The 25,944-nt window shown below is 44.0% G+C and overlaps 2 protein-coding genes across 6 annotated transcripts in view; both read right to left on the bottom strand.

Moving 5' to 3' along the window:
* Positions 1 to 22,695, bottom strand: part of LOC121708396 — a 38,517-nt gene extending 15,822 nt beyond the window's left edge. Inside the window, exons 1-7 of one of the 5 annotated variants that reach the window (XM_042090992.1) lie at positions 22,572 to 22,695; positions 20,208 to 20,410; positions 20,007 to 20,121; positions 18,551 to 18,660; positions 18,316 to 18,393; positions 2,748 to 2,828; positions 1,674 to 1,757 (exon numbers count right to left, since the gene is read on the bottom strand). In XM_042090992.1, the coding sequence (XP_041946926.1) occupies positions 1,674 to 1,757; positions 2,748 to 2,828; positions 18,316 to 18,393; positions 18,551 to 18,660; positions 20,007 to 20,121; positions 20,208 to 20,394 (655 nt within the window). In that variant the 5' untranslated portion in view covers positions 20,395 to 20,410; positions 22,572 to 22,695. Of the gene's footprint in view, positions 1 to 1,673; positions 1,758 to 2,747; positions 2,829 to 18,315; positions 18,394 to 18,550; positions 18,661 to 20,006; positions 20,122 to 20,207; positions 20,411 to 21,444; positions 22,221 to 22,571 lie in introns of those variants that run through there. The other 4 variants (XM_042090994.1, XM_042090993.1, XM_042090991.1 and 1 more) reach the window with 4 other exon arrangements.
* A 1,246-nt stretch (positions 22,696 to 23,941) lies between these two features.
* Positions 23,942 to 25,029, bottom strand: LOC121708399 (olfactory receptor 1M1-like). Its single transcript, XM_042090997.1, has one exon. It carries the CDS (start codon positions 25,027 to 25,029, stop codon positions 24,049 to 24,051), a length of 981 nt encoding a protein of 326 aa, XP_041946931.1. The 3' UTR covers positions 23,942 to 24,048.
* Between the last annotated feature and the right edge of the window lie 915 nt (positions 25,030 to 25,944).

Here is a 25,944-nt window from a genome sequence, read left to right on the forward strand (position 1 = left end):
TTTTAAAGAATTAAAATATAAAAAGCGTATTATAAAAATTCTTATATTTTGACATGTATCTCACCACAGCAAGCTCATAGCTCTACATGCATTTCATTTGTGTGTAGGGCAGACTGTCCTGAATCTGGCAATATAATTGCCATGTTGGAGGTTTACTCTGGGGCTGAGTAATTTACAGAAATATGTGGTGTGTGATTTACGGAAATAAATGCCATTTTTTATTTAGTGATGAAATATCTCCATATCTGTGACACAAACTGATCTGACCTGACTTGACCCGAGTTTGCGTGTTAGCCTGCGTGTGTATGCAGTCATAATGATTCTCAACTTTATACTGCATTGCCATAAACAAAGTAAAGGCAAAAAAGGTGTTTCTTTGTTGAACAAATTGGGATGCAATGTGAGCCTTGAAGTGGATGCCATGCAGGAATTTGCTAGGATCTCAAAACCGGATTATGAACATGCTTTGACATAGAGAAACACACGATAGCGTTGGATTATAAACATGCTTTGCCACAAAAACAGACAAAAACGTGGGGTAAGTCCAGCTATATAACCCAGAAGGATGTAGTCGGTATCAAATGATAGCTCTGTGTCTCTTTCATCTGACATGCGTGGCATATCTATGCGATCACGGGTCCGCGAGTAATTCAAACGAGAGTAATAGGAGTGCAGCGTTGGTTTGTGTACCTGACGTTATTATTTTGCAGTCACTTCGTCTGTTTTCATAAGCCAGAAGGATCTATTTACATGATACCAATGGATAGCCCTGTGTCTCCTCTTTCATCTGATATGCTTGCCATATCTATGCGATCACGGGTTCGCGAGTAATTCAAACGAGAGTAATGAGTGCGCAGGTGAACGCAGAGAAGTATAGGCTGTAAATATGATGCAATTTGATTTAATTTAATTTTAATTTAATTTATTTAATTTTCATACTTGATCGTACAGACAAGTGTGTGGTCTTGTTGGAAAGCCCCACTTCTGCCCTGTCACGCTATAAAGGTTTCATCTCACTGCGATGAACAGTTCCGGAGCAATGTAACAGAGAAGAAAGGGTGTGTTTTTTGACGCACTTTGCATCAATCGGGTTCTAAGGGTTAACCGCACACGTGTATCGACTGCAGTGCCCGATAGCCAAATGAGAATCACATCATGCTTTAATCATTAAGAAGAATGAAGAAAAGAAAGCTGTCCCCGCGTATTAACCTCATGACATGGCGGAACAAATTTAGCAAAATCAATGTATAAGTCTCGGTTAATAGTCAGGAAGTAATCAAACAGTAATCAAAGTCCTAAGTAATCATGTTCCCCACAGTTTGCCACAACAGCGGTCTTTCCCGCCCTCCCCCTCCCTCCACACGCTCACATTTTGAGTAAATGTACACTGTACTGCCAAATATTTGATCAGTTGCCCAATTTTCTGTTACAAATTAACAAGAAAATGACAAATACAACAAACATTTGGGTCAAGTAAGGACACAAGGTTCTCTTCTGTACTGAGTTCAACTAGCCGGGGTGAACCCAGACAAACCTGATAGGAAATCTGAACTCGCTCTAACGGTCCATCTGGAAAGAATCCCATTGAACCAGTCTGGGTTCACCCAGGCTAGGGTTTGACTTTACCTGGGGCAGTGGCGCCCTCTAGTGTGTGAGAGCTGTATTGTTTTTACCTCTGAAGGACGTTTGTGAATCCCAATCCCTATTCTCCAGTATGGACCGTGCAGCTGTTATTGGAGCTAGTTCCATGAGCATATCTGGTGAAACACAATGCTCATATTAATAATATAAATGCACTCTAAATAAAAGTTTACTAATAGATACTTTTCTTGTTCACAGACCAAAGTAGTGTACATGTTAATGAAGTCATGAGTAAACTCAATTATGTTAAAGCATGTTCCGAGATTTCAAACACACGCTTAGCAATAAGTGTTAGTAACACAGGAGCACAACAGCTTGGGCAGCAGATTTGGTGAATACCATTGGCTGAAGTTAGTAGCTCTATGAACAGATGAAGTTTAAAGATGCTGTGTGTTTTTACCATAATGGGCAGGCTATATTATGTAGTCAAAATAGGTCAGAGGGAGACTATGCCTTCTGAGGTGGAGTTCAGGGCCTTTCACTTATGCATGCTGTTCTCTCTCGTAAAACATTCTTGTTGTGTCTCCCCACTAATACGATGGCTTTTACTAAATTCAGTGCAGGGGAGAACCACCAGCTGTCTGTCACCAGCTCAGTGCTTTAGGAGTAGCCTCACCCACCCACAGAGATCTGAACACAATGAGGATGGAAACGATTACAGCATTAACCACACTTAAAGTTTCTGGGCCAACCCAAATGTCTCCACAGAGTGAAGGACTCAAACGAGGATTGCAATTCTGCATTAAAGTGCACCAATATGCAGATGCTATGGGTGGGTCTTCGGGGGAAAGCCAGTGGGCTTGTTTAGGTTATGTTATGTTAGTGACGCAATTCTAAACCAGTTTTGTCTCCAGGCTGTGAATCTACACATACTGTATCTCAGACAGTACAACACAATTACAATTAAGATTAACCCAGGTTAAAGTGAACTAAAATGAAAGTATTTCGACCCCCACAAACTGTTACTTTTATCTACTTCTGGGAACATCAAAGTCATAACCCCCCCCTCCATCATTCCTCCATGTTTCTGGCTCAGCAATGACTGATGGAGCATGCAATAGAGATACAGCAATATGATTTATCTAGATGACGTTTAGGTGTGGCACCTCTGAAGGAAGAGGGCTCCCAGCTGCAGCAGGCGGCCTCTGACGTCTGGGACGGCCTTGCAGTCTTTTCATGCATGGCGTCTGTGAGGAAGTACATTAGTACTCAGGGTTAGTCCAGCATGCTTGGCGAACATACGCCAATACGCTTGGCGTATTTAAAAAAATAATAAAAAATACCTTCACAGAATTTCTACACAGATTTGTGCAACAGATTTAAGGCTGTGAATCATTTTGCAGTCCAGTCCTTTGCTAAAAGTGTCGAAATAATTGGATGCAGTTGTCAGGGTGTGCATTTCACAGTATTGGGTGCACTAAAAATACTGATGCAATGTTGGATATGGGTTGTTTCTTTACAGTGTTTTTTTTTACATGTGCTGGTGGATAGATACAGTTAAATGATCCTGAATGCTGGTAAATGGAGTATGGTCAGGGTGACCATTGTAGAGAAGTCCACTAAAAGAACTTAGAGACTGAAGTCCACTGAGGGACATACTTGACTCTTTAAAACAATTTCTCTGTGCTCTCAATGTAAAACTGATTACTTAGTCAGATAGCATTGATTAGCACACCTGTAGATGTCACACAGTTCAGGCTTTATTACCTAATGGCCTCCTGACACCAAACTTTGACAAGATTTAGGAAAGATTCTTGAAAGATTGGAGTCTTTTGAGTAAAGCTTGAATGGGGGGCATCTATCTATCTATAAAGCAAGAAGCGTCTGTGTCTGTGGCATGCATATCTCGCTGACCGTTTGTCAGACTGACCTAAGATTTCGTATGTGGCTCGCGCGTGGCACAATGGTGTGCACTCTCGATTTTGAAGATTTCTGAATGCATATTTCAAAATATGCTTATTTACGTAGGACGTTTATCGCTGCACCGCACTGTTTCCAAGGGGACCAGTTTCAGGGGAGCTCCACCTCATGGATCCTGTACTGACAGGTCTCACTTTGACGATAGTCAGTCGCAATTTAAAAAACGGATTACTCGGGAACCGCTTGTGGGTTAAGATGCAATATGATTATAATGTCTGACCTCAACAATAAAGACTCCCTGTATGCAGTTTGCTTGCATAAAATGATTACGCGGATTTTGCAACAACACGTCAACAAACACGGGTATGTAGTGACCACTCAAAATAAAAGCATGTGCAATAAACTGACGCTTTGAATAGCCCAGGCTACTTTGGACTTGAGACTTTGATTAAACAAACGACAATTCCGACTGCAAGGTCCCAAATTGAAACAGGCGATAGGCTAATGCTACATAGCTAGACAACAAGTGGCAGACTGAGCGACGTCACTTATGCTAAAGACTGTTTTTGAGTCACATCGTTGCAAATTTCAAACAATGATGCATCATTCTACAAAATGGTTTGTCTTCAGTACTAGGAAGTTATTCAGTAAGCTTAATACACATTTAGCCTTAACTCAAAACAGTTGTTAGGCTGTTATGTCATTCTGATCTGTAGAAATGTCACATGCAGCCATGCCTAAATTTATTACACATGTATTAAAGGCCACAGTAATTATAGGCTTATATATTATAATATTCAGTATTCATTATCAGGGATGCAAACAGAGGTATGGTCAAAAAGGAGTGAGATTATCGAAGCCCACGCCCCCACAGGAAATATCATATAATTACATTTTGCCACCACCTCTGCAGGGGCGGAGTCAGAGGGGTGGCTCCGGGTGGCACAGGCCACCCTTGAGATTCGATTGGCCACCCCCAAATCTTAGTCTACAATTGGCCATTAACATGGTCTAAGGCAGGACCTTTCTTGATGCACTTGCAGCAGTTTGAAGTATCAGACGTCATAAATGTAAGTGGCAAACACGCTTGCCTTTATTGGCCTACAGGCTACTGCTTGTGCTAACACGCAAAGATATCCATTTACCTATTGCATCTGCCAGTGCCTATTTATCTAATCACTCACTTAAGTCGCCAACATTTGATAGGTCATTAAGTGTTAACTGTAGGCTAGGCCTATACTTTTGTAAAAGTGTTTAATGGTAATAATGTCCTAATGTAATGTTAAGAAAACTTTTCATTTATGGTTCATCAAGCTTAGGCCTACTCACTAAACACTCGTCGCATCTAGGCTACAGGTAGCGATATTCTGATGACATGTATGACCATTCAACCAGTCAAGCATTTGTTGTAAAATATTGAAATTATTGGAAGTTTACATAGCTTAGGCTAAACTGTATGCTTATTTCGTCCCCAATACCCGTTTTATTCGTCCCGATCAGGAGGGATAAATGAAACATTGTGCACGTTCCACTTTTGCTTATAATAATTAAATAATTCCTGAACGCAGGGCTGGACTGGCCATGTCATGAGCTCTCTCTCTGCCTGGTAACACGTGCTGATTGAAGCCTGATGACCTCCACCTGTTCCTGCTCTGCTCTGCCTCACCCTCGTTACCTACCAGCTGCACTGCATTCACCACTCATCATGCCCTCTATATAAAGCCTTGCTTTTCAGTCCACACTTGTCAGATCGTCTGCAACCAGCACCAGTTACCTGCCTGTTTATTGAAAACGCCTCTGACTCTTTGCCTGTGATCCCGGACCCGCTCGACTACTTCTGTGTTCTCCAGCCCCGGTAATCTTGACCTGCCTTCCGTCCCTCTTCTACGAATACCGCCTAGTCCTTGACTGTACTGCTGCTTCGTTTCAATTGCTGTTGTGTGTGTGTTTCCCCCAGGACTTCCCGGATCATCCAGCTCCTGCCTTCGCTGTTCGGCTACTGGGGGAACACACACACGCAGACTCTTGGAACTCCTGTACCCCCCCCCGGAACCCCTGAAACCCCCAACCCTTAAATAAACTTTTGAACGTGACGCAATTGTGGTCCTCGTCCTGTTTGGTGTCTGACAGTACGATCTGACCAAACATGGACCCAGCGCACGGTCGAACCAGCATGGAAACCGACGAACCAGAACCACCCACCGCCATGCAACGCCTGGAAGAGACAGAGAGAGAGGTAAACCGCAACACTGCTGACATTGCCTCCCTACTTCAAGCCGGCTTGAGCCAGCGTCAGCAGTTCCAGCAGCAACAGCAACAACTTGCAATGATCATTCAACTTCTCACCAACCTTTCTCCTCTGCCTGCTCCCACCGGCCCAGCCCCAGCCAGCCTGCTCACCGGCCCAGCACCCGAGTCTCCTGCCCAGTCCACTGCTACCGTGGCTGCCGGAGCCCCAGAACCCAGGATCGGCAATCCAGAGCGGTTCAGCGGCGACCCAACCCAGGTACGGGCGTTCCTGACGAGCTGCCGTGTCCAGTTTACCCTGCAACCCAGGACTTTTGCCACTGAAGGGGCGAGGGTCGGTTACGTGATCACTCACCTGACAGGCCGAGCTCGACTCTGGGGAACGGCGGAGTTCGAGCGCCAGACCCCAGCATGTGCAACCTTCAACCTATTCGCAGAGGAGATGCTCAAGGTATTCGATTTGGAATCCACAATAGCCGAGGCATCTCGGATCCTGATGAGTATTCGCCAAGGCAGAAGGACTGTTGCGGATTACTCCATCGACTTTCGAACCGTGGCAAGTCGGAGCTCCTGGAACATGGAAGCATTGGTGGATGCTTTCCTCCACAGCCTGGCGGACTACATAAAGGACGAGCTGGTTTCCCATGATCAACCCCCCACTCTTGATGAAGCCATTGCTCTGGCTGTCCGCATCGACCGCAGGATCCAGGCCCGCCGTCATGAGAGAGGGCGCCAGAGTCCATCCACCAGCACACGGAGTGTCCCAACTGCCCTTCTGTCCGCACCTGCCACACCATCTAGCCAGCCGGACCAGTCTGAACCGATGGAGATCGGCCGCACCTCCCTAACCCCTGCAGAGCGCCAGCGACGCATCACCTCCAACTTGTGCCTGTACTGTGGTGGTGATGGTCATCGAGTCGCCACCTGTCCAGCAAAAGCCGGAGCTCACCAGATGTAGGAGGAATCCGGATGAGCTCAATGAACATTCAGCCCTCCATCAGCCGTAAACCCCTCATCCAAGTCTGTCTTCACCTGTCTGATTCCACCCACACCCTGGCAGCCCTGGTGGACTCTGGCGCAGAAGCAAACATTATTGACACAGGACTTGCTCGTCAGCTGGGCTTGGAAAGCCATCGCTTGTCCACTCCTGTTCCAGCCCGGGCCCTGGACGGTCACGCAATTGGCACAGTTACCAGCATCACAGCCCCCATCTCAATGATGGTGTCAGGAAACCACCGAGAGACCATCCGCTTCCACCTGCTCAGCTCTCCAGGCCAACCCCTAATCCTGGGCTACCCTTGGCTCCGTCTCCACAATCCTCACCTCGATTGGGCCTCCGGAACTGTGAAAGAGTGGGGAAATGCCTGCCACCTGACCTGTTTGCGTGCTGCCTCGCTGCCCCCCGGCTCAGTACCCCCCAGCATTGCCCACGACATTTCTAATGTCCCTGAATGTTACCATGGCCTCCGAGAGGTGTTCAACAAGACCAAAGCCACATCTCTGCCCCCACACCGTCCGTACGACTGTGCCATTGATCTCCTCCCTGGGACTGCTCCACCCAAAGGTCACCTCTACTCACTATCCCCTCCTGAAAGAAAAACTATGGAGGATTACATCAGGGACTCCCTGGCAGCTGGACTCATCCGCCCGTCTTCCTCTCCTGCTGGTGCCGGGTTCTTCTTTGTGGGAAAGAAAGATGGTTCTCTTCGCCCCTGCATTGATTATCGAGGTCTGAATGATGTCACAGTGAAGAACCGGTACCCTCTGCCTTTACTCACCTCTGCTTTTGAGTTGCTCCAGGGATCCACTATTTTCACCAAACTGGACCTTAGAAATGCTTACCACCTAGTGCGAGTAAGGGAGGGTGACGAGTGGAAGACAGCATTCAACACCCACACCGGCCATTATGAGTACCTGGTAATGCCATTTGGCCTCACCAACGCCCCAGCGGTATTCCAGGCGCTGGTGAATGATGTGCTGCGGGACATGCTGAATAAATTCGTCTTCGTGTACCTGGACGACATCTTAATTTTCTCCAGAACTCTGTCCGAACACACCCGTCATGTCCAGCTGGTTCTTCGACGGCTCCTGGAGAACTCTCTCTATGTCAAGGCGGAGAAATGCGAGTTCCATGCTCAGACTGTGTCATTCCTGGGATACATCGTCGCTGAAGGCAATATCCAGATGGACCCCGCAAAGGTCTCGGCAGTTACCTCCTGGCCAGTTCCGGGGAATAGGAAGAAGCTGCAGCAATTCCTCGGTTTTGCCAATTTCTACCGGAAATTCATCCGGAACTACAGCTCCGTCGCCGCTCCCCTCACAGCTCTGACTAGCATCAAACACCCCTTTTCCTGGACCCCAGAGGCCAACACAGCCTTTCATACCCTCAAGGCCCGGTTCACCACTGCCCCCATCCTCCAGATGCCGGATTCAGACCGGCAGTTCGTTGTCGAGGTGGATGCCTCAGACGTGGGAGTCGGGGCCATACTCTCTCAACGGGCAGAGGAGGACAACAAGTTGCACCCCTGTGCATTTTTCTCTCGCCGGCTTTCACCTGCAGAGCGCAATTATGATGTTGGAAACCGTGAGCTGTTGGCTGTCAAGCTTGCCCTGGAGGAGTGGCGTCACTGGCTGGAGGGGTCCACAGTTCCGTTCCTGGTCTGGACCGATCACAAAAACCTCGAATACATCCGCAATGCCAAACGTCTTAACCCCAGACAGTCCCGCTGGGCCTTGTTTTTCACCAGATTCAACTTCACCCTGTCATACCGCCCAGGTTCTCGGAACACCAAGCCGGACGCTCTCTCCCGTCAGTTTCATAAGGATGACGCCCCTTCCCAGGAACCTGCATCAATTCTGCCCGATCCCTGCGTCGTAGCTGCCCTGACCTGGGATATCGAGGAGGAAATTCAAGAGGCCCTCCGTGACCATCCCAGTCCCAGTGCATGCCCAGACGGTCGTCTCTTCGTCCCAGATAATTTGAGGTCCCGGGTCATACAGTGGGGACACAACTCCCGCCTTGCCTGCCACCCGGGCTCCGCCCGCACCTGCCATCTCCTTGCCCAGCGCTTTTGGTGGTCGTCTTTGAGAAGGGATGTCCGAGAATTCGTCCGTGCCTGCCCCACCTGCAATCAGAACAAGTCCTCCACTCGGCCCCCCGCTGGTTTACTCCAGCCCTTGCCTGTGCCCACACGACCCTGGTCCCACGTCTCCTTGGACTTTGTAACTGGCCTCCCACCATCAGGTGGGATGACTGTCATTCTCACTGTGGTTGACCGGTTTAGCAAGATGGCACACTTCATTCCCCTCCCTAAACTGCCATCTGCCAGAGAGACTGCCCAGGCTGTTCTTGATCATGTCTTCCGTCTACACGGGCTGCCCAGGGATGTTGTCTCTGACCGAGGCCCGCAATTTACCTCTACATTCTGGAAGGAGTTCTGCCGTCTTCTAGGGGCCACAGTGAGTCTCACCTCTGGGTTCCACCCCCAGTCCAATGGTCAATCCGAGCGGGCAAACCAGGAGCTGGAGAAGGCGCTGCGGTGCATGGTTTCTCGCAAACCCCAGGCTTGGGCACAACAACTGATGTGGATAGAGTATGCTCACAACTCCCTCACCTGCTCTGCCACTGGTATGTCACCTTTCCAGTGTGTGTATGGCTACCAGCCCCCCCTGTTCCCCAGCCAGGAAGGAGATGTGTCCTGCCCGTCTGCCCTCGCCTATGCCCGCCGTTGCCGTCGTACCTGGTCACAAGCTCGTGCCACGCTACTCAAGTCAGCTGTCAGCTATGCCACTGGGGCTAACCGCCGAAGATCGCCGGCACCCGCCTACCGTGTTGGCCAGAAGGTGTGGCTGTCAGCCAAGGATCTCCCACTGCGGGTGGAATCGCGTAAACTGGCACCTCGATTCCTCGGCCCGTTCCCTATCCAGAGGGTCATCAGCCCAACCGCAGTCCGGCTCCAGTTGCCAACCTCCATGAGGGTGCACCCTACTTTCCATGTTTCGAAAGTCAAGCCGACGCATGAAAGCCCGCTGGTCCCCGTGCCGCTTCCTCCTCCTCCTCCTCGCCTCGTTGACGGTGGGCTGGTGTACACCGTTCGACGCCTGCTTCGGTCCAGACGGCGAGGTAGGGGCCTCCAGTATCTCGTCGACTGGGAGGGCTATGGACCTGAGGAGAGAACCTGGGTGCCAGCCAGTCGGATTGTGGACCGGACACTCATCGCCGACTTCCACCGTCTGCATCCTGATCAACCTGCAATCCGTAGGGGCCGCCCCAGAGGGGTCCCTAACCGTCCTGCCCGCCCGGCTTCCTGTCATGTGCCTGACCCTGACCCTGTCTCGGTACCTGTCCCGTCTTCTGTCCACGACCCTCCAGCTCCCTCCGAGGATGAGGATGTTCACTCGGACCGCTCGGAGGAATTCTAGCCCTCCACCGGCTCCCCTCCGCCCTCCCGACGTGGTGTCACTCTTGGGGACTTCTGGGGCCGTCCCTTAGGGGGGGGGTTCTGTCATGAGCTCTCTCTCTGCCTGGTAACACGTGCTGATTGAAGCCTGATGACCTCCACCTGTTCCTGCTCTGCTCTGCCTCACCCTCGTTACCTACCAGCTGCACTGCATTCACCACTCATCATGCCCTCTATATAAAGCCTTGCTTTTCAGTCCACACTTGTCAGATCGTCTGCAACCAGCACCAGTTACCTGCCTGTTTATTGAAAACGCCTCTGACTCTTTGCCTGTGATCCCGGACCCGCTCGACTACTTCTGTGTTCTCCAGCCCCGGTAATCTTGACCTGCCTTCCGTCCCTCTTCTACGAATACCGCCTAGTCCTTGACTGTACTGCTGCTTCGTTTCAATTGCTGTTGTGTGTGTGTTTCCCCCAGGACTTCCCGGATCATCCAGCTCCTGCCTTCGCTGTTCGGCTACTGGGGGAACACACACACGCAGACTCTTGGAACTCCTGTACCCCCCCCCCGGAACCCCTGAAACCCCCAACCCTTAAATAAACTTTTGAACGTGACGCAATTGTGGTCCTCGTCCTGTTTGGTGTCTGACAGGCCATCTGGCATGCTTTTTCCTTTTTTTTTTATTGGCCGAGCCAGTCTTTATAAAGTTCATTTTCCATAGTAGCGCGTGCAAACAAAATCATATGCCTGCGTTCTGTTCCCAGAGCTTTCTCTGTCTATGATCTGCAGCGTTTCTCAAATTATGAGCCTCCTCGACAAGTAGATTGCTGGTCTACGGAGCCATGGATTTAAATTACGCCCCACTTCTGTTTGTTAATTTGCGGCACAATTGAATGATATTGTAGAACCACGGACCGAAAAGTTTCCCCGATCAGGAAATACTCCTTAATTTGCAACTTTTTGTAGGCCTAACAGAGGTAGCCTAAATATCGTGCCTATGGCGATGTCCGCTTAAAAGAAAAAAAAAAAAAAACATTTCACTTGTCTCTCTGGATTGAACGCAGAATGTGGGCTGTTGCGCAAATAGATGAATGAGGGAGGGAGATTCCGTTAACAAAAACCTAAAGTTTTGCTAACATTTTCTCCATTATTATCGTAAAATATGTCTCCATGCAGGGCAGGGCTGGTTCTAACCTAGGCTAGGCTACTATATTTGGGTGGGCTGGTAGAAATTTTGGGTGGGCAACATAGCAAAGCTGTCAAATTGGATCAAAACTAACAAACACAAAACAATTACAACAAGTACTACCTAGCTTGAGTTACTGCAGCCAACAGCCAGGGATAGGCATGTCTGATGTATTTAAAATACAAATTTGTATTTTATTTAGTTGGAAAAAAATGGCATCGTATTTTGTATCAAAATACTTTATAGGTTTGTAGTTTAAAAATACTGCCAAATACTTTTGGTAAAACCAATAACCTACTTTTGGTGATGTGATTATAAAAGTGAAAAACAATGAATGCAGCACTGGTGCTGACTTGTAATTTGCCCACAGTTGTTGTGATCAGAATATTGAGATTCAGGCAGATAAGTAACATGTAGGTTGCTCACACACTCATCCCAACCTCAAGTTTCTTGAGAACTTTAGTCATACAATTCGAACACATGGAACCGGTTATGTGGTTGCCCTGCAACAAGTTGCCCCATGTGCAACGTTAACAATGTTTGCTCACATACACAATACACTCCTTCATACCAACTTCAAGTTTCTTGAGAACTTTACTGATCATTAATCATCCAATCCGAAGACATGGAACCGGTTATGTGGTTGCCCTGCAACAAGTTACCCCACGTGAAAATGTAATTAATAATTTGCCCACACTTGTTGTGATCATAATATTGAGATTTAGGAAGATGAAATTGCTCACATACACAATACACTCCTTCATACCACCCTCAAGTTTCTTGAGAACCAGGGCTTGAAAACGAAATTATTTTTCAAACGTTCCGTTCCGAACGGTTCAGGTAGGCCTATGTTTAACGTTTTCGTTCTTGCATGCGTTCCGCCACCAACATATCGGTCCTGAACCGGTTCGGAACGCAAAATATCGTTCGTTCTTAAAGTTCTGGCAGTGTTTGGTGGGCCTATCAAGTCTATTTTTGTGGACTTTACCTTAGAATAGACGTACTCATTATTTCCCCTTGATTTAGCCTATACCGTAGCTATGCCCCAAAATAATAAATCACAGGCGGCATCCAAAAACATTCAGATGGGCTATCCATCCCATAGCCTACAGACTTACTGTAGGCCTAACCTATGCCCAGGGTAGGAATTTCACGGCGGCCACGACGGCCATGGCCGTCGTAGCCCCTTGCGTTGGCCGTGATGCCCCTTTGAAAATCAGAGGTTTACAGGCCACGGTGGCCTTGGTGCCCCCTTCTTTCAATATTCTGCTTTGCGTCCTACTAATAGCGATTTTTATTTAGCCTGTGGCCTGTCAAAATAATCTTAGCATTCACAGCGCAAATTAATTTAGTATTTTACGCAGTGGAGAAAGTGACAGTGCAAGAAAGTGCGTCCAAATTCACCCATTCTTCTCAGTTTAACTACTCGCGAAGTTGCCTACTCATCATCACACAGACATCACAAGTATCACATGAAAGAGCTTTTTCTCAGCTTTTAAACGATGTTAGCCAATAATTGCTGTGTTGAACGGTTCGCGATAAAAGTAAATAATATAATTCAATTTGATCATACATTCTACTGAAGGTTTTGCGTCCATGATCTCCCTACCCATTCATATCGGTGGAATACTTCACGAACCCTTCTTTTAACACATGACAAACCATATATAAGAATAAACAGCAGACCTTACCGAACACAAAGGTGTAAAACAGTCCCCTGTACAGTTAGCTGTTCCAGAGTAATCCAGTTTCGAATTTGCAGTAAATTTCGACATGCATGGATGTCTCCAAATTTGGGCTTTAAGTTTTACAATGTGTTTAAATTGTTCCACATGATTTCATAATGGGCCAAATACAAAATAAATGTTACAAATATCGCCTAGATATTGGTAAATCAGAGGACAGCTGACTAACAGTTTGTGAAAGTAGCCTTAATGATCACAAAATGCTAAGCATGCATCTAGGCTATTTGAGTTTCTTAAAGCTGAGCTGTGCTTAAATTGTTCAATACATGATTTCATAGCAGGCCAAATATAAAATAACTGTTATATGTAGCCTAGATATCTGTAATTATTAGATGATCAGAAGATTTACAGTTCTATGTAATATGTCATTTTTCATGTTTTTGTCATGTTTCATACAGTGATGCAGGGCTACTGCAGTGAATAGGCTAAATACAACTTTGATCATTTTTATATGCTATAGTTAACTTTGGCCTTGGTGCCCTGACATGTGGCCTTTGTGCCCCCCACCAAATATGCCCAACTGAAGGCCAAGTGGCCTTGCCCCCAGAATGGTGAAATTCCAAGCCTGCCTATGCCTATAAATAATTTCTAGTTTTATCCATATAGAGATCTTCAAAGGCTTGCGCTATAATTCCAATCCTGTTTATAAACGAACCTGTCTGTTGCTGACAAGGCCTATCTCAAATTTCCCGTTTAACTCTTCTACATAGAATAGGCTATAATTGAGCAAACATTTCAAATCCCGACTTTAAAACGACAAGGCGTGGACAGGCAAAATAGGCTATTACGCATATAGGCTACAAACAATTTCCAAATCAGTTTCAGTAGCCTACGCTACGAGCTGGCCTAAGATCCGAAGTGGCAGATGGATAGGTTACATTACAACAGCAAGACAAAATATACACATTTGGACCAAAGGTTCATTTATTCCTTTTTTTTTCAAACTGCAGAAATCAGTACAGTACTACAGTAGTTGGCTACATAGCAGCTTGTTAGCTCACATTAACAGTGTAGATGCGGGCTTGTTTTTCGCACAACCGGAAATAGTCTCCCTGACATAGGATATGCTTTTGTGAAATTTTATAAAATATATAGAGAACGAAAAAAAAAAAAACGTTATTAACCGGTTTTGTGGATTTCAGAATAACATTTCTGTTCCGGAACAGTTGAAGACAATTTTGTTTTCGTTTCCGTTTCCGCTCCTCGTAAAATTACGTAAAATTCCGTTCGTTTTCGGTTTTCGTTTTCGTTCCTTGAACCGGTTCGGAGCCATGTTGAGAACTTAAACAAATAGACAAAAAAGCAGGTCAAATTATTTTAACAGCTACATTTGTATTTGTATATCTTCATTTAATATAATAGAATAAAAAGGATTATATTTTAATGTCCCCATGATGGAATTTGTTTTAGCACAGCATAGCCCAGGGACAGACAACTTAGATAATTAACTTTAATATGTTTGTATTATTTTATTCAAATACAAAGACATTTTATGTGAGAGTAAGGTATTTGTGGTTTTTTTTTCTTTCAATTTATGAGTATGGTGTTTGTGTCTGGTTTCCCTAATGTATTTGTGCTAATTTCACATCTTGAGCCTGTTTCTGTTTATCTGGTTGTTTTGCCTCATGCCACCCTTGAATTAATCAGTGCCTCACCAGTGCCACCCTTGTTAAAAATGTCTAGAATCGACACTGCACCTCTGCCATCCAGGGCTCACCCTATTCACACAAAAATGTTCTTTATATGAAAATACACTGTCCCAGTTCCTTCCCTTATTCTGTCTGCTGGGGCCTGACTTTGGCTGGTAGCTGGCTTGTCTTGACAGAGGAGCTGGGCCACACTGGGTAGATATGATGGTAGCCACTCTCTCTGTGTGTATAGCACTCTGGCAGTGATTCAACAGAGCATGCACTCCCTTGTTAGCATAATTAATCTCTTTCATGCAGAAAGTACATTTGGCATGTCCCTTTTTTTCAATTTTTTTGAAAAAGTCTGACATTTTGAATTTGTGTTTGGCTGTCTTGACCTCAATCTCCATTTCAACCTGTAACCAAGACCAGTTCCAATTTGTTTTACAACCCTCATCCACTTTCTTAACTGTTAGTGCCTCACTCTCATCAAATTCTCTCATTCTGTAAATGAAAAGTTGCATATATTAGCCATAGTGTTACCCTAGACCTGACAGTATCATAACAGAGTGCAAAATAGTTCACTTCACTTTGCCCCCTTTCTCAATGCGCCCCAAAATAACGTTATTCTGCACGAAAATGTACAGTTAAAATGTATCAACAGTAGTGCGGTCTGTCTGTTAGGATAAGCCCACACATCAGTTTCTCGCCCTTATGTGGTAGGTGTCATTGAAAATAAGTCAGTTCGTCACTTGTCACTTCGGGTTGCATTTACGAAAAAGCCTAGACCAGCGGCTCATTAGGCTACTAGACGTCAACAAGCGGCTAGCCTAAACAAGTACGTTACCATTAGGCTACACGTTGGAAAGGGGGTAGAGTTGTATATAACGTTAGGCTGCTACTAAAATATTACAGGACAAAATACTGCTAGTCTGTCCGGAACTGAACTAAACTGACTGACGCAACAAACAAGGTTAAAAAAAAATCCAACTGTATTTTTGCTAGTCATGTAAAATGTAGCGCTAGTGTGCTACTTAAGCAATATAGCACGAGTGAGAGTGGGGTTGGTCATGGATATTCCCACAGGTGTTGTTCGGCCGTAGCCACGAGGCTGGAGGCCGAGTGGCGCAGGCAACAACAGCCGTGGGAATATCCATGACCAATCCCACGATCACGAGTGCTATATTGCTTTTATACAACAATTCTACAACAAACTAAATAATCTGAAAACACCCCATTATTGTTTAAAAATGTTAATTTCGACATCGTTCTTACGCATCAAAAATTAGTTCCCTTTTCAATAGACAGCATCTTGGTTGCTAGGTAACCAACATTCCAGATCCCTCGTTACGGGTCTTGGTGGTTTACATGTATTTTTGAAAGAAATGTTGAAAGTCGGACTGAAATCACATTCATATCTAGGTTTGCTGAATGCATGTTACAAGGACAATGGGCCATGTCATGTAAGGGACATGGTACTGCAAAAAAACGGAAACATTGTCTACATTGCAGAACCACTCAACTTTATTAATTTATGGTGAATAAATGTTATATTACTGTGCACAGCCTGACGTGACTATGCTAGCACGTTAGCAGCGGTTAGCTAATTATGCTAACGTTAGTCTCCTCCAAGTGACAATCATATTATACACAATGCTGGCAATGCTAAGAACAATTAGCATCCTCGTTTATCTTACTTACATTGAGTTGACTGTGTGGCTTAATCCACAGATGTGGTGAAGCACTGTTTCGTTATGGTTTGCTAAGGAGTAACCCATTGCTTGAAATCGTGGAGAGCTGGGATGAGAACATTGTGTCAAATCTTCGCATTGTACCGCGGAGTGATTTATTATTAGCTGTGCAAAGTCTGAGTTGAAATGTCCAGGGATATTCCAACTCATGGAACGTCTCTCGGCCAATCAGAAACAAATAAATAGTTCCATAGAACCCAATTGTTGTATAACTAGCACTAACCTGGCATAGTTATTGTAAAGACTGTAATGACACATTAGGACAACCTAAACATTACACAATGCAAATGGTAGAAATTATGTATGTGATTAGAAGACATCAAATATGGTTGACCTTACCTTTCTTGCAAAAAAGACCAGGCGCGACACAAAATTACTGGATCCCGGACTGATAGATGTAACGTTAAATCCTTGCAGTGAGTGCAGTGAAGTGCAGCCTTGTAGCAGTAGGATAATGGTGCGCAGCAAATGGGATTTTTACGTGCGCAGCTTTTTGATTTAGTGTTGTCTTACACTTATTATGTTTCATGGACTGTAACGGTAGGCTGTGTGTTTATGTAGTCATTTTAATACAGAATTAACTTTGATGAAATTATAATCAGACACTTCAACCCCCCCCCCAAAGAAAAACTCGTCGGATATGCATGATTCACACAAGTCCCCCAGCCAGTCGTGAAAAAGGCGGCATCCGCCAAAAGGCGTGCTGTTTGCATCCCTGCATTATTGAATGCTTAGCTGGAATGATGTTTCCCCATCATCCTATTTTTAAAGCAGGCATACCTGTGGGCATGTAATTGGGCTACGGGTTTTCTTCAGGAATGGCATGTTTGAATGGGCACTGCACTAGTTAGTTAAAAGACTACAATCTTTCAAGAATCTTTCCCAAATCGTGTCAACGTTGTTTGGTGTAAGGTGGCCATCGAGGTCCTCCCTGCTGACGGCAGTACTGCTGTCTGCTACTGCCCATTGTTCAGTTGTGAGAAATGCAAGATATGTTTGCAAAATGCTCCATTGTTTTATGAACAGTGAACTTCGTTGAATTGATTTTTGACTTAATTGCCTTAAAAAGGTGCTCTAAGCGATGTCATACAGTTTGTAAGCTAAAACAATTTTTTGGCACATACAGCAAACATCTCACAATCCACTAGCTGCCTGTCAACCGAATACACTGAAAAAAAAAAAAAAAAAAAGCCTCTGTAGACAGCCCAGGCTCCAAAAATGGCAACAAAAACAGCATGGTGCAGCCTGGACCAGCCATTCACCGACGAGATGTGCGTTTAGGAGAGTTTCAGTTGCACGGGATGGGGGGGGGGTTAGCTAGCTCTCTCTTTCATTTGAACGTCAACAGAAGTGACGTTACTCAACATCGCTTAGAGCAACTTTAAGTCACCTTAAATATACTTGAGTTACTGGTGCTCAATTCAAATATTTGTTTTTATCTTAAACAGATTTAGTAAATAAATTAAGTAACTAGTTTCCACACACATTTTCAGTTAGGTTGACTGTTTGTGTTTACAGTGTAGACGGCATGTATGTGAACATGGTGTATTTTGTCATTAGGGTGTTAGTTAGATGTTAGTTTATTTACTTATACGCAAGCAAATCAGCAAGCTCACATAATCCCAGTCATTAGCCAGGTGAGAAGTGTGCATATATGAAACTAAACAAATGCGCATCGGAAACAACTGTTTCAGTGAAATGCTTACACGCATGTGGGCAACAGACAACTACTGTACAAGACATGAGATCTATCTTCGTAAGTTTGAGTCAAAACTCAAAGGAACAGGAGGAACAGGAAATATTCATCCTAGTAGAGTCTACAGGCTATTAGAGTGTGGTGTGGACTCGGACATTACCTCGAGTGGACGTTTCCTGGCCCTTTCGTACGGTGCTGGTCCTTCCTGCTGCCATGGGCGTCTGTTCAGGCATCATTGCTGTAAACAGCAGAGACTCAAAATGTAATAATGTCATACTTTTGATGCCTTTTAATACCTGTTTAGCTGTTATCAAATAATACAGATTTGTATTAAGCGATCTTTAGCCTCTCATCCATATTGTAAAAGACACTGGCATGAGTGTGGGAAGTCTTACCGAAGAAGTGTGGCGATGGGCTGACGTAGGAAGCAGGGAAGGCTGCTGTAGAGGTCATCTTCCTGAGCTTTTTACTACGCTCCTCCTCGGAGTCCTCCAGCTCCAAAAGTCTAAGAGACATAACATGTAACATATCAGCCAAAGCCTTTACATACAGACTGTTAGGATGGGTTAGGGTCACATGGTAGGGATAGCACTGACTTGACAGGTGGGGCGTCAGTGATGTCACTACCTGTGGCTAATTGATTAATGAACACCTGTCCTGAGTGACTCCGGTGCTCACAATTAGTCAGGCCTTTAGGAAGGGATTAGAGGCCTGTGTTTCCCTCAAGTGTGTTTGCCCAGCGTGGGCCAGGCAAATTTGGACCACTTAGCCCCACAACAAACTGAACTTAACCATAAACCGACGCTGGGGCTATTCAGGACACGTCGGGAGAGAGCTTGACTGGGACAGTGAGAGCCACAGGTAAGTGACCGTTCACTGCTAAGCATTTGTTAGGCTAAGCATTTGTTAGCAAAGCCTTTATATATATATATATATATAGTATTATAATAGTATTTCTGATATGTTGCTGATTGGATCATAAACGGCCACAGCAACGAAGGGGAATAACTGACTCGTCTCTATAATTGTGTTACATGTTATTTTCTATATTTCTGATATGTTGCTGATTGGATCATAAACGGCCACAGCAACGAAGAAAAGTGAAAGTGATTAATAATGACTGACTGACTCTATTATTGTGTTACATGCTCCAAATGTAAAGCACTTTGAGCTGCATTCTGTGTATGAAAGGTGCTAAACAAATAATGCTTATTATTATTATTACTCACTGGAGCTCTGCCCAAGCTGACACACACACACACACACACACACACACACACACACACACTGCACTCACACACGGTAGATTCTGCTTCCACATCTTTACATCACATAGGGCCAGTGTGTAGGTTAGTTGGATCTTTGCTTTCAGGTTACATTGCGGACCGAGGTCAGCTAAACATTGTACCCTAGACAACGTTACCTTACTTTAGATGCTGAGCCTCGGCCTCTTCTTAACACAGACACATACTGCATATCAGCCATAGCCTTTAATGTGTGTCTCAAGCACTCCATCAGCTACACTCAGTCAATGCTTTGTTGACGTAAATATAACCTCAATAAACTCCACAGTGGCAGTCAGCATTGGCCAAAAGTCAAAATACTAGATACAATATGCTACAGCTACTACTACTACTGTTACATCATGATCTTTGAGTAGAAAAAGCAAACGCACACAGAAAGTAGAATTTTTTTGAGGTGCTGGTCACGGGATACATAATATTCTAAACAGGAGACTGCACACTCTAGCAGCTCATATGCCAAAAGTTATATCCGAGTCCACACCAATAGTTGGCATATGAGCAGCCAGAGTGTGCGGACTACATCATGATCTAACACGGGCTGAGTTACTTGTCACTTGATCTTCTTTTTTTGCTTGTGCCGTCGTCATCTCCTTCTCTTTGGAGGTCTGTGTTGTTGCAAGTCATGGCCCTCTTCAGTTTCATTCTCGCTTCTTGGTATGAACCTGAAAACAACAGGAAGTTTTAAATTCCTGTCATGTTAATTGGTGACAGCTCTATGGGCACACGAGTGCCTTTGGAGTGGGGTTACCTGCTTTGGACAATTCCCGCACAGCAAAGCAAGACCAGTCGGACTTAGGCTTCTCCCTTCGTTGTATGGCATTGTTTATCTTTTGGTCATTTTTGTAGTTTGGCCACCATGTTATTCCGTTGTCATACCAGTCATCAGGAATTATGTTTAAGCAGCTGGTGTCTGTGAACTCAACTAACCTGTACATTTCCGACTGATGGGAACTGCAATAGAGACCAGAAAATGTTAGTAGTCTGTATACTTGAAAATCTACAAACCTAGAAATCTCATTTCAACATGCATGAAATGATGACACCCAAGATGACACCAAGAGAACACAGCAAATAAACTGGAAACATTGTATAAATGATGGGTGTGTCTTGCAGATGGAAAACCTGGGCAACAGATGCATTCAAAACACTCTTAATTTAGATATCAATTGATATTGTTGAAATATTGAGATATTGACGCTGCAAACAGACTGGGGGGACATGTAAAATGTAAAAACTATGTCAGTGCATGTCTTGAAATTATCTGAATCTTTTTTTCTTCTTCTTCAAAGCAGTGGCAATTGCCTGTACATTACCATTTCTACAACAAAGGCTCATTTGTATGTCGGCCTGCTTTTTATAAAGGTATCTTCTAAGTTTTGAGTTTTGATCAGATGATGAGAAAATTGACATTTACCGGACCTTAGATTATAACCTCGTTTGCAACAGATAAATTCCAACTACAGTATTTGACCATCTGTATTGTTTTGTAAAGCATGTCGGATCATTAGCTGTGGTCGAGTTTTTGCCAAAAATACACCATCCAACTAAAGACACCCTCGTGAATAGCAGCATACACTGCATTGCATGTCACGATAAGGTGTGAAAACAACAGGTCGACTTGCTTGGGCCAAACGCGCTGTCGTGATGATCGTATTCAATCTTCTTGTCAAACGAGGCATCCATCTGATAGGGGAGTGTGTCTGTGGACAGGTCGTGCGGTTGGTTTGCTAACGTTACCCAGGCTTGGTAATCTGCCTACTTTGTGTATTTAACGTTATGCTTAAACGATAATTAATTAATTGATTGTGTTTCCCGACAGATACGTTATTTTTATTTCTAACACACGACAGCTCATAAAGTCCATGTTAATTAGCTCATTAACTAGTTGGCCAGATCTAGTTCTATAACCGTAATCTCACTTACTTAATATAAATAAACGTTCAGTAACTGAATGCGGTAAAGGTATGTCAGTGTAGGCTACTCACCTCAGAATGCACTGCAGATTGATGCTGAAAACTTACCGATAACAGCTAACTACCTAGCTGCTACCAAGCTGGCTAGTAGGGCTGCTTTTGGTGCTAACCTAACTTAGAACCACCTTTTACAATTATCTGACGTTATTTGGAATCCTAGCTAATGCTAGTTACCCACCTACTTCTAACCTTCCACTAACAATGTAGCCACCAGCGTAACCATTTCAACAGGCCATTTACATAACGTTAAGATTTTACCTCAAAATATGGCGTCATTTCACATTACAGCGAACATAGTACATAAATGACTATTTCAGAATCCAGCTTCAGAATAATGCTAGCTTGCTAACTAGCTCGCCAGCTAGTTGAGCAAGCGGGCTAGCTTGCAATGCAAACCTACAACTAAACCAACGCTGAATTACATCTAGCAAGTGTCAGTCAAAGACGAAAGAGATATCTGCACCTAAAAGCTAAAAATAAGGATGCACAAAACGGTTAAGTCCCCAGCTAACGTTACGGTCATCAAGGCACCAGGGGCTGAAGATACTGAAAACTATGAAAAGCTAGCTAGCTAGCCAGGTTGTCTTATTAGCTACCTTTACAACAAAGGGTATACTCTGTGGTATGCGTTGATGCTATTCTAGAGTAATGACTGACTGCAAAGGATTGGCGAAAAATTATTACAACCCTCCCTGTTAAGCATACAGCTGGTTAATAAGCATTCTGTTACTATCCATACATAGTCTATTTGCCCTTATCTTATACATAATGTGTGTAATTATTGTCTCCAATTCCGTTAGTTAGTTAGTTAGTTAGTTATGGAGAAATTCCGAACTTTGTGTGACCTGATGTGGCATTTTATTCTATTCTGTTTCTATTTATTTCAATATAATTTGAATAAATTAAACCTCAACAATTGAAGGATTTCATAGCCCTTTTAAAATGGCCAATAACTTCCAAGAGTCTTGCATTGTTTCACACATTACCTCTAACACACTAACACACACACACACAAAGTGTTATCACCTGCACAACACATGCATTATCCAATTATTACATTGTTTTTGTTACATACAATGCGATTTTGGACCATCTGCTACACTGAAGATTACACACACTGGATCACATCACTCACTCACCATTCTACTGTGCAAAGTCAGTACTAGGATCCCAAAGCCTGCATCTTAAACCGTATACTTCACTCAGTACACTGTTGGTTTGAGAGACAACCTATGAGTCACAACTCACATGTTTTGTCCAGAATACCTTTTTCACAGCAGCCAATTTGACATAAAATAGTAGGACAAACACAGGTGTTACAAATTATGTTAATGAAGTAAGTGTAGTAGAATCAGAACCTTAATTAATGTAATCAGTAACACCTGGACCTGTCATACATTTCATGTCAAAAATGGGAGCTGCGTGGAAGGTCCATTCAGATTAGGGTAGGGTATTTTTGCTCATGCAATGAGTGATCTTGCAGGCAATGCCCTAGCCTGGAAATACCATACAAACTTTCGGCAAATTTGTGATTTGCTCCGCAGGTCCGTCTGGTCAAGAGGCCATTGAAGCCCAATTCCAATGTCCCTAAAACACAGGCACTGGCAGGCAAATACAATCGCTAATATGGACATATTTCTTTGGAATTGAAGTAAACAACTGCATTTTAAAACAAAAAATTGTTTACGTCTTGGTGTCACACACGGGTACACTGGCGACTACGCCGCTCTGTCCGGCATCTTTTGTCTTGTGTGTGAGCGCTTTGGGTTGCACTCTGTGCATGAAGAAACGCTGACTTGACTTGACCCCTTTAATTTAGTTGTAGTAGCCTAAACAATTTTATGTGACAGCAGTATCAATAAAGCAGACAGCGGTCAAATTTGAAAGCACAGAAGTTTCTATTATCTATTTTAACATTTGTAGGCTATTTTGATAGTTTTATAATAGTATGATTATTGCCAGCAGAGTATACCCTTTGTTGTGTCAGCTCAGTCACTTATCTAGTGGCTGTGTCAGCCCTTACCTGGGACTATACACCACAACACTGCCCATTATCCAACTTCTCATACTTTTTTTTTTAAGTATATTTTTTGGGCTTGTTATGCCTTTAATCAGATGGGATAGTGGAGATTGACAGGAAGTGAGTGGGAGAGAGAGTCGGGGTGGGATCCGGAAAGGACCACAGGGCGGGAATCGAACCCGGGTCGCCGGCGTACGGTGCAGGTGCCCCAGCCAGTCGCGCCACTGCTGGGGCCCAGCTTCTCATACTTGATAATACTCTCATGTACACTTTTGTGAAATACTATGTGTATAGGAACAAAGGAGAGATGGCAACTCTATTTGTGATAATAAAGGTACAGTATTTATCACTTAATTGGTTTTACACTATGACAAATCTGACAATGGTCAATTAGAAAGTGTCCTATATCTACGGTACATGTTATTTATTTATTTATCCACCACAATCCACTATGACTACAATAACATCAGTAAATCTAACAAATTATAACATTAATGCATATTCTGTCTGTCAGCATCAATATACATTTATGGAGGATATACAATGTACATTTATCTAGAAAACAACTGATGGACATTAATAGGCACAGATTCACATCATGGTTTCTGTTTGTTCTCAGGCCTCACTGTGGTTTTACAGAACATTGACTGTGCTTTACTTTTGATCTCTTTTGTTTTCAGGGAATACACTACAGGGTTCAGGCAGGGCGGCATGCAGGCAGACATGGACAACGTCACCATCCTGATGTCTGGATCCGGCCGGTACAAGAAGAACCCGATGATGTACAAAGTCAAAGTCGGAACATAGAAAATGGCCACAAGTATGAGATGCTCTGTGCAGGTAGCCAATGCTTTGTACCGGTTCCCTACATTCTTCATTCTGAAAACAGCTATCAAGATGCTACCGTAAGATACCACGATAAAGGTGAGAGGTCCGAACAGGATGATAATGCTGAGGGTCACAGCAGTGGCCCACTGTAGTGAGTAGTTATTACAGGACAGTCTGTAGACGGGAGAGTAGTCACAGAAGTAGCTGTTCACTTGTACAGAGCCACAGAACGTCAGTCTTTTCATTATCGTTGTTGAAAATATTACTATTGCCACGCAGAAGGCCCAGACAGTTCCCAGAATGCATAGCATGTTGGTGTTTGTGTTGATGGCGTGTTGTCTGAGAGGAATACAGATTGCGATCAGTCTGTCGTATGCCAGCACTGCCAAGGAGAAGGACTCAAGTGAACTGCAACAGTAGTAAACGCCCATCTGAACGAGGCACAGGTTGAACGGCACAAACCCATCTTTAAACAAGAACGTCTTCAGCATGCTAGGGATGAGACATGAACTGAACAGGATGTCCACCACAGCAAGGTTGGCCACGGCCAGAAACTTAGGAGTATGTAATTTATGGTCAAGCCAAATGATGCACAGAATACAGCAGTTAAACAGAACAGTGAGTACATAAATCACACCCAGGAAAATGAGATAGAGATTGGCGTGTGGCATGGCTGTGAATCCAACCACGTAAAACCCTGGAGGGTGGATGAGAGTGCCATTTGAGAAAGCTGCTCTGAGGTTCAGCATGACTGAGATTGCCAATCAGGTCCTTCTACTAAAAGCACTAAAATCTTACAGTCAAGCTGAGGAGTAACGCTAAACAGGAATGCCTGAAAACATTACATTAAGACAGAGAAACGCTGTTTAACATCTGCACAAAAACACATAAATGTTGTCAAACAAATACATTTAAAACAAAGTGTTAGTAACAGTTTTGTATATGTTAAAACATGGTCATTGTGAAATTGTTTACCCAATAGTTTTGCCATTTCAGTCCATGTGTTCTCTGCTTAAGTGCAGCATATGCAAAGTGCCAACAGACTGCCTCTAAATAAGTTGTGATAAACATTGTTTCTGTCTGTTAATTACAGATATAATATAAGACATAGATATAATCAGAAGAGATTGAATATTATGTCTCTGTATAAGTATAATGACAAGACCTATTCCTGGAAGTCATAGTTCCCTGTCCGGACGCTAACTGAAGATCAGTAGCTGCGTCTGAAATATATGTACTGATAGAAATCTCAAAGGAGATCATTATAGAAGAAAACTGGTTAACCAGGGAAATGTTGTCAAACTTTGCTTATTTGCAATGTGAATCTTCTTCTGTACTAATTACAACACATGCATTATACAGCTGTTATTTGATTATGTCACCACGGTATTGATTAAAGCTGTTTGTTTGAGCTTTGGGATTATTTATGAAACTACACTTTAGAGTTATATTCTCATTGCAGGAACCACATATCTTTATACAATGTTAATAATAGAATAATGGTCTGTTCATCATTGTCATGAATTACAATGATACTGGTAGATCTTGTTTTCCAATCATTGATATTACATGTAATGTTGAATAAAAACACACAACAACACCAGATTATTGAACAAATCTTAAATCAAATTTCTGACTTTGTGGGAGTAATTTTCACTGGTGTA

Source organism: Alosa sapidissima, chromosome 5, assembly GCF_018492685.1.
Source record: "Alosa sapidissima isolate fAloSap1 chromosome 5, fAloSap1.pri, whole genome shotgun sequence".
NCBI lineage: Eukaryota > Metazoa > Chordata > Actinopteri > Clupeiformes > Clupeidae > Alosa > Alosa sapidissima.

Bases quoted from the DNA above. Each gene is read 5' to 3' on its own strand.
- LOC121708399 (XM_042090997.1), bottom strand. From the start codon at position 25,029: ATGCTGAACCTCAGAGCAGCTTTCTCAAATGGCACTCTCATCCACCCT.